This window comes from Mus caroli, unplaced genomic scaffold, assembly GCF_978045245.1.
Source record: "Mus caroli unplaced genomic scaffold, Mus_caroli_1 scaffold_1, whole genome shotgun sequence".
Lineage (NCBI taxonomy): Eukaryota > Metazoa > Chordata > Mammalia > Rodentia > Muridae > Mus > Mus caroli.
In genome coordinates, this window is record NW_028227256.1 from 42898554 (window position 1) to 42908095 (window position 9542).

General features: G+C 38.9%; 1 protein-coding gene across 1 annotated transcript in view; it reads left to right on the top strand.

Annotated features, from left to right (window-relative positions):
• Wdr75 (WD repeat domain 75) overlaps nt 1–9342 on the top strand; it is a 28257-nt gene extending 18915 nt beyond the window's left edge. Inside the window, exons 12-21 of the mRNA XM_021157262.3 lie at nt 250–425; nt 2179–2336; nt 2981–3161; nt 3905–3999; nt 4573–4668; nt 5241–5410; nt 5881–5940; nt 8154–8300; nt 8589–8680; nt 9014–9342. Of these exons, the coding sequence (XP_021012921.1) occupies nt 250–425; nt 2179–2336; nt 2981–3161; nt 3905–3999; nt 4573–4668; nt 5241–5410; nt 5881–5940; nt 8154–8300; nt 8589–8680; nt 9014–9218 (1380 nt within the window). The 3' untranslated portion in view covers nt 9219–9342. The remainder of the gene's footprint in view (nt 1–249; nt 426–2178; nt 2337–2980; nt 3162–3904; nt 4000–4572; nt 4669–5240; nt 5411–5880; nt 5941–8153; nt 8301–8588; nt 8681–9013) is intronic.
• The last annotated feature ends 200 nt before the right edge of the window (nt 9343–9542 follow it).

Genomic DNA, 9542 nt, shown 5'->3' on the forward strand with positions numbered 1-9542 from the left:
CAATAGTAACCACTTTGTTTTCTTACCAAACACAAGGAAACCCATTTTAAGGGATTAAGGGATCAGTCATAAGTAGAAAGCTAGTTTTCTTGGACCATTGCTTATCTCTTTGTTTTTATTTTTTGCTCTTTGAAGTAATAGATGATTTAGCCCTGAGGTTTTCTATAAAGCTTTTCTTAGAGAAAAATATGACTGGAAGTAAAAGATTCTTGTATTAATAACACTTTGGACCTTTTTTAACCTTGTCAGCTAGATATCATACAGCAAGAGTACATCAATGATGAGGGTCTAACCCAAATTGAACTAACAAAGGCTGCCTTTGGCTGCTCTGGGACTTGGTTGGCAACAGTTGAACAACGCCAAGAAAATGAAAATGAGCTGGAGCTGCAAATGAAACTGTGGAACTATAGCAAGAAAACCCAAGGGTAATCATATTGTATGGCCACCTCATTTGAGTTTCTATTTCATAGTTAAAACTATATTTTTGTTGTTGCATTTTGACAAATACAGAAATGGGGCTTGTGGTATCATTCTAATAATAAAGCTTTATTTTAGCTTTCTGTTTTGAAAAAGCATTGATGCAATGTAAGTCATGCCATGTCATCACATAAAAGATGAAACAGGATAAAGAATTGTAACCCCACAACATAGCACATTTCAAGGCAAATCCAGAATTAGAATCCAAATGTGCCCTGGTTCTTCCAGCACTGTCAGGGAGAATATAGAGAATGTGTCTCGTGTTCTGGCAAATAACCCTCTGCTTTCTTAAAGAACTGTCCATTGAGTCTTTGTGCCAGGTTTTTGTTTTGTTTTGATTTTGAGGCAGGGACTCTCTGTATAGCCCTGGCTATTCTGGAACTTGCTGTCTAGACCAGGCTAGTTTAAACTCAGATTTGCCTGTCTATGCCTCCCAAATGCTGGGATTCATGGCATGCACCTGGCTTGATAAATTTCTAGAGAACATTGTAATGTAAGGTATTGCAGGATATTTGATCTCACTGTTAATCCCAAGATTGTGTTATTCACTGAAAAAAAACCTGTTTCTAGTTGTAGTGTGACTCAGCCTTAGCACACTTTAAATCCTTCTGGCTGGAATACAAACAGGCCCTTAGTACACACTTTTAATCCCAAGCAGTGAAAGTAAAGTTAGTATGTAGAAGAAAGCACCCATGTTTGCACATGATAGGATATGCTGACCTCGAAAGAGAAGAGAGAAGGAAGGAGAGGAAATATGTAGGAGGCAGTTTTACTGAGACAGTTGTACAGAGACAGGGTTGCAGAGAGAACAAGCTAGACACAGGTGAAGACAGACCAGCCAAAGAACGAGACGCCAAAAGATTAGAACAGATTGCTAAAGTTAGTTTGAGGCCAAGCTGAACAAAACGCAGAGGCCGAAAAAGAAGCCAGATTGAATCAGTCATCTTGGAGAGGAGTTTTGAACCAGAACGGCTGAGTTGAACCAGCCAGATGGAGTTCAGAAAGAAATAGGAAGGGTGAACTTACTTACCAGTACATTTCAGAGGCTAGTAACATTCTAGGCCTAGGTAAGAGACTAGAAGCTTCTATGACTAGGCCTAGGTTAGCAGAGTAAGGCAGTACGACAATTGTATCAGGTGAATGAAACAAATTTTCACTGAGTCTTTGCCCCATAGTTTACAGATGAGAAAAGAGACCCAGAATTAAGTGATTGCTACTGGTCCTCTCTCTTATTACATGCTCTTAACATGGAAACACTATGCTGTTCTTATACTATAAGGACATAGCAAGCACTGTTGATGAAGGGACAGTTTAAATGGGTCATTTTTATTTTGTGCTTTCACAATATAAAGGGAGCCATTCTTACCACAGCCATTCTTTTTCTCTGTTTTTATTTTGTCTGTTTTAGGAGAAGCCAGACCTCTAAGTTCTGTGTATTTATCCTACAGAATCTAGTACAGTAGGCCTTCAGCTATGATTTGATTTCTATTTATTTTTCCCAGTGAGCTGGCCACTATATATAATGCTCTGTATTTGAGTCACACCGGATGATGTTAGAACAGTCTTGAGACTGTTAGAATGTGGAAATTTGTCATTTGGGGTAATAATCCATCAGTCGCCCATTTTGAAGATATTGCCTGATATTGCAGAGTGTTAGCATACCATAACTTTTCTGAGAATTTGTGGTTTTCTTTCAACTAGGTTTGTTCTTAACACAAAGATCGCCATGCCACATGATGACCACATTACAGCTCTCTGTTTCAATAATGCAGAAAGCTATGAAAAACCCATCCTGGTCACAGCTAGCAGAGATGGCCACTTCAAAGTGTGGATATTAACAGATGACTCTGACATATACAGTAAGTTCACTCAGATTGTGTTGAAAAATTACAGTTTTAAGAGTGATATATTGTCTGGGCGTGGTGCTGCATGCCTTTAATCCCAGCACTTGGGAGGCAGAGGCAGGCGGATTTCTTAGTTCAAGGCCAGCCTGGTCTACAAAGTGAGTTCCAGGACAGCCAGGGCTATACAGAGAAACCCTGTCTGGAAATTACAAACAAACAAACAAACAAAAACAATAAAAAAAGAAGTAATATATTTATATCGACATTTATGTCTTTTTTTGAGAAGGTGTTTTCCGCTTTGTTGAATTCTATAAACTGCTTAATTTCAGCAACTATTTTTCATGTTAAATTTTTACATACCTTTCCACCAGAATCTGTGCTTTGGGCAAGTAGGTGGGCATTTTATGTCTGTTTCATGCAGCATAAAGGGCTCCTGCCACTAGGTGTCTCACTCTTTCTCCTCCACTAGAGGGAGCGCAAGGTCTCCAGGAAGGGAAAAATAACCTGTCAGTAGGTTACACTGTTTACTTAGAACAGTTGTGGGGAATCTGGGGTTTTGCTATGTTCTGTTTTCTTTGTTTGACCTTTTCTGCTTATAACCTGCCTCTTAACATTATTTCATATGTATGCCATTTTTGCTATGGTTTCTTTTTCCACAGAAAAAGCCATTGCTTGGACTTGTGACTTTGTGGGTAGTTACCACAAATATCAAGCAACCAATTGTTGTTTCTCTGAAGATGGTTCCTTACTGGCAGTTAGTTTTGAGGAAATAGTTACAATATGGGATTCACAAACATGGGAACTAAAATGTACATTTTGCCAACGAGCTGGGAAAATAAGGTAGGTAAATTAGTTTGTATTGCTACCAATGTATGTATGTATTTTTAATTTCAAAAGCCTTTAAGCTTCAGTAATATTGTATATTTTCCCCCAAAGAGGTAATCTATAGTTTTCTGGGGAATAAGGGTAAGACGTTAATCAAAATGTTGAGAAACTGTAACCCATGAGTTCATGTAGTTTATAAGCATTTCTTACACTAGGATTCACATTGAACTTTTGTACGCACCTTTGTTTGATATAGTAAACACTTTCATGAAGGTATTGTGTAAAAACTAAGATATGCTAGCCTTGGTTGATCCTGACCTGCCAGTCTTTATGCATTCCCTTAAAAATACAATGTAATACTCAGTACTTTTGTAAACAATGTAAACTAATACTTTTGGTTCCCAGACCTGAGGACAAAATAATAGGCGACTAATTTCATCTCATTTTAAATATATAAGGTTTTGTTAAGTGGCATGAAGTTCATAAACTGTTCTTTGTGGCATGGATTGTTACGTGATAGAGTTGATCATAGCATTACACCTGTTTTCCTAAAGAAGTACAAGTACCTAGATAACCCCTTTCTATTGGCTTCGCGCCTTTTCCATTGCCGTAAGAACTAGAAACAAAAAGAATAAAACTATGCCTTCTTACGAGTCTATATTGCGTAGAACTAAACGCAGTGGTCTAAGCCTGCAGTTCTTTGTCGCTAAGTGTACTAGAGCTGCCTGCTGTTCATCTTTTATGTGATTTTGGCCTAGGCACCTTTGCTTTGGAAGACTGACATGCTCAAAGTATCTTCTCGGCACTACTGAGAATGGCATTCTCTGCTGTTGGAATCTGCTCAGTTGTTCAAGTAAGCCCATGCGGGTGGGATGCTGCAGCTAGACTTTGACTGTTTAGGAAACAAGGACCCTGTTTTCATATCTTTACCCCTACAATATATAATTTTTTACTTGGCCAAAAGTGAATTCAAGGAAGAGCTCTGTTGATTGTATGCAGGATCCCAGACTGTATAATATTTGAAAGTAGTCTGTCACAGTATTCCTGAAAAATGAGGCTTTGAGAGCATTTTACTCATGTGGACATGGGGAAGGTATGATGTTATTTCCTAATGAATGTGATGGTAGTCTCTGTCACCCACGTCTAGTAAGAGCAGAAAAGCATCAGCAATGAGTCTGAATGAGCCTAACTTTAATGCAGTGGGTGGAAGGACTACTGAAGTTCATTTTGCCGTTCTGTGTCCTGATGCACGCTTCACTGACCCCTCCACAGAAAATGTCTGTGTGTTTCTATTGTTATTGAAAAATCATAGACCCTTCCATACAAGCAGAGCGCAGAGCTGTCCCAGGGAAGATAAAGAACACTTGATGTAAAGACTTGAGCGTTTGCTGAACCTCTTCTCAGCAGTGTGTCACTCTTCCCACAGTACAGTGGAGTGCAAAATTGAATGTTAGAGTTATGGAACCCGACCCTTACTCAGACCATGTTGCTGCAGTGGCTCAGTCTTCAGCGGGCTCAGATCGTAAGTACTGAAGGTTTTCTGATAGCATGCAGCTTGTTTCCTAGGTTTTCTTTTTACTGTTTTTAGTATAAGCTGAGACATAGTCGCTTTGAGTCAGAAATTCACATGCAGCTGTTTGTCTGGGGCCTGCCCATCCTCTCTTACCCAACACCTATAATATATACATTCACACTTATTGCTAGGAATACTCTAGTATATCCCTGACTTTTCCACAAGCCAGTTCCCTCTCAGGCTTCAGAATCTCCCCTGCTGGTTAACTGGACTTTCTCTGCTTCTGAGACAATGTCTGCATTTCTTTCTTGGTACTTCAGACAAAGTATTTGTATAGTGTTCTGCTGTCTCTTATGCAGATACCCTGGTCTCTGGAACAGAAACTTTTTCATTTTCAGATTTTAGTCCTCATTCCTAACCTGTTTGGTGCATACTAGGCACTCAGTGGATACCTGTCCCACAGCAGTCTAAGCAGGGCCATTGACTCTGTGGGCTGGGAACCATATTAGTGTGATCTGCCAGCCTGAGGCTAGAATATTCCTCCACAGGTAAAATGACAACTATCTGTTTTTCCCCTTTAGTGTTTGTATTTAAACCTAGCGAGCCAAGGCCATTGTATATTCAAAAGAATGTCTGCAGAGAGGAAGTCCAGTGGGGAGTGTTTGTTCCACGAGATGTCCCAGAATCATTCACCTCAGAAGCGCACCAGTGGCTGAACAGATCTCAGTTTTACTTCCTAACGAAATCACAGGTAACTGTCTCCCACTAAAGGGGTGGCCTGTTTATAGAAATAGTTTTAGAAAGTTTGTTTTAGGTAGAACTCTTTCCTTAGAGGTTTATTTCCCCAAAGAAATAGTCCAATAAGCATCCGTGCATCAGTATTAGGAATGTGATTGCGTTAGCACTGTCCCCACACCTTGAAGCTTTGTGGTCACAGAAGGGACTCTTTGTGTTGACGTTAATTCATCTAGCATTTTTCCCTAAGTTTACCATTTGGTTTGCTGTTGAAGAAACTAAACTAGTGGCTTTTATTTTGTGACTGGGTTTTACATTTTTCTCAGAACATGGTCTTGTAACTCCCACAGAACCTTTCAAAGAAATTTAAATCTTTTCTTTGGGCAGATGTATATATCAAAATGGACACTTTAAGACATTGTATAATCTTATTTCATTTCACCTCCTAATGTATATTTTGTTCCATTAATTGATCTGTCTTTTTAGACCTTATTAACATTCAGTACAAAGTCTCCAGAAGAGAAGCTCACACCAACAAGCAGACAGGTAGGCCTATTTTATTCATTTATGATACATGCTATGTTGTTTTTCTAAAGAAAACTAGCGGGGACTTTTGGGATAGCATTGGAAATGTAATTGAGGAAAATATGTAATAAAAATATTAAAAATTAAAAAGAAAACTAGCTTTTAGAACGTGTCTCACTGAGTTCTAAGAAGGAATTGTTAAGTGCGTCCCTGTAACCTCTGCTCTGCTCCTCTCACGTTTAGAGTAGAAGAAGTATAGTCTTGTGTTTTAAAGAGTTAGCCAACTTGTGGGATGGAATTGGCTAAATAATCAGTTGTAGGTGGGGTAGGGTGGTACATGCCAGAGTAAATGGGTAAATGTGCTTAGCTTATGTTTAAATGAGATCCCAACCCACTCTGTCCACTAAGGATCTTGGATTTTGTTGTCTGCATTATTTTCTGGAACCAGCCAGCCCTCCATAAACACTGAGGGGCAACACTAGATCATCATTATAGAAACATCTTATAATTGTGGTTAGAGGTTTTTTTTTTTTTTAATTTTTTTTATTACGTATTTTCCTCAATTACTTTTCCAATGCTATCCCAAAAGTCCCCCATATCCCCCCCCCCCATGGTTAGAGTTTTATTTACTAGCTTGAAATTCATATCTCTAAGAACATGTTTAGATTATGGGTTCTGGATTTAGTTATCTGTTGAATTTATTGAAGTTCTTGAAGCTGAAAGTTTGTATTGCCTTAACATAGAAATGCATTCATACCAGGCAGTCCACATACTTTCTTTTTGTGATCAACTTTTTCCCTCATGAAGTTAATTACTGCTGCCTTTTTTTCTATTAGCTGGGTGTTTTGCTGTGTTTTGTTTTACTATTTAATTCTTCTCCAGGCTTTATCCAAATTATTGGGGGGGGGGATTTTTCAGACACATATGTATTCTTTCAAGTCATGAAAACTTTTCACAGACCCATGGCTGACTTCAGTCTGGACTAGTTGTTCTGTGAATCTGCTAACAGTGCTCATCCTAGAGCCTGTGCTCGGCATTCTGGGCTTCTTTTCACCGCTGTGACACTAGGTCCCATAGACTTGCTTTCTTTGCTCATGTACTTACTTTGGTGAAGCCTGTTCTATTCAAACATGGGTTATCACCTTGCTGAACTTCGGGCCTTGCAGTTTGGGAAGTATTCTCTGTTCGTCCTACTTGTTGATTAGTTGGGTATAAATGTAAACTGAAAACCGTTTCTCAGCACTCTGAAGGTAGTGGACAAAGATTATGTAGCTTCTGACGTTCTTCATCTTTGACCATTTACCATAGCTTGCTTAATGTCTTTTGAAAACTCACTGAATTTACTCACATTTTTGTTAGTAATCAGCTATATGCCAGGGACTATTATAGACAACTGGGATATGTTAACAAAGCAGCCTTGTCTATAAAAAATGTTTTTATAGGAAGATACAGATGTTAAACAACAACCAATAAGTCAGTAAAATATGTAGTACATTTTAGAAAATGAAATATAGCAGGGTTGAGACAGGAAAGGTGAGTGAGGTGTGTCTTGGGATTTTAAATTGGGAGTCAAGGTAGGCCTTACTAAGTAGCTCCAGCTTTCCTCATGCAGTGTGGAGATCCAGGAGAGCTTTGAATAGGTAACTGACTCAGAAGGAATTTATTCCATCTCCCACGCAGCCCAAATTGCCCTCCCTGGCTTTTAGCTTTGTTTTCTTGTTTGTTTGGGTTTTTTTGTTTTTAAAAAGAATTCTGCTTAGTCCCATCCTTGTACTATATTTCAGTTTTTGCCTATTTTGTGGGCAGTTTTGTCATGTTTATCAACAACACACATACACACACACACACCCCTTGCTTTTGTCTTAGAATATTGTTTTCTTGACTCTACTAAGATTTCATTCTTTAACCTGCTGCATCCTTCCAGGTTGTCGCTATGTGACCTTGCCCTAGTTCTTTGCCCATATGAGCATATGGCCTCTGAGAACACATTCCTGTAATCTTTATAATCCCTATCAAGGAAGGCATAGTTCTCTCATTAGTGTCTTTGGCTAGCTTTCTCATGTAGAAAGTGGGGCACTGGGCATCAGTTGCTTTGTCTATGACATGAGAGTAACATCATGTGATTTCAAGCTTTTCACCAGTATCATTTTATAGTTCAGTGACCCTTACCTGTTCAGTCAAAGAATTTCCATCTTTTTATTGAAATAATTTCCTCTTCTCTTACATCCATACAGCTGCTGGCAGAAGAAAGTTTGCCAACGACCCCATTTTCTTTTATATTGGGAAAACACAGGCAACAGCAGGATGCAAAGTTAACTGAAACTTCAGAGAATGAACTGGTACAACTCCCCTTAACAGAGAACATACCTGCAATTACTGAGGTGAGTGATCAGTACTGCAGATCCTGGGAGACAGAACAGATACAGTGATTCATCTTATGTCCACACGAGTAAGGAACCTCAGGGGGCTGATGCTCTCCTGTACCTGGGTGAGGAGATGGGACCACACAGTGCAGGAAACTGGAAGTACTATTTGCTTTGGTTTGGTTTTTCTTCAGGGAAGCCTGTTGTGTTTGGCTGGCCATTTAGAATAAAAGGTATTAGGAGGTGAAGCCACAGTGTGCCAAAGGGTGATCTTTCTAACAAAATGACTTTTCTGTGTGCCTATAGCTTCTTCACACCCCAGCCCATGTACTGCCATCAGCTTCTTTCCTGTGCTCTCTGTTCGTAAACTCGCTGCTGCTGTCTAAGGAGACTAAAAGGTAAGAATTCTAGGTGGTTTGTCTTCTGAGTTATTTGGGAGTGTCATCTACCATATTTGTATCTTACCTTTGAAATGTAGCTAATGACATAAGATTATTACATGCAACACTTGTGAAGAGCTGAGGAAGAGATGTGTGTACTGCTTAAAGTTGTAGTTCCACGTTTTTTTAAGTTCATTCGTTTTTTTTAAGGCCTGTGCTCCATAAGGGCATTTATCACAGTGTTTTCAGTTGAGTTGCTTTGTCTATATATTATTTCAACGTGGTGGTCTTTAATTAAAAAGACCTAATTTGTATATATCTAATGGTATTTATGTTCTGTTATTGTCAAAGTGCTGAAGAAGTTCCTGATGATGTCGATATGGAGGGAAACAAAGAAAGTGATGATTCAGATGAAGAGTATGATCTTACTGAACAAGCCAAGGAAACAAATAACACGGACTTGGGAGAAGATGCTATACATCAGCTGTCAAAATCTGAAGAGAAGGAGCTGAGAAAGTTCAGAAAAGTAGATTACAGCTGGCTAACTGCTCTGTAGTAGGTCATGGCTGTGCCATGACACAGAGACATGTTGTACTTAATGTTTACTGTCTGTTAATACTCCAAAAATGTTTGTAAAGTTATTTTATTCTTAAGATAAAATATTAAAAGTCTTCTGTTTATGTGCTTGATAAGTTGCTTAGGTTAACCCTGAACTTGGGATTCTTCTTTCTTGATCCCCCAAATCAGTAGGATAGATAGGCCTGATACTCAGGTCTGTTCAAACATGTTTACTTGTGTAGATTTTTTTATTTTCTGTGTATGAATGTTTTCCTTGAATGTATGTATATGTACCACTGGCTACACTGGTACCTGCTAAAAT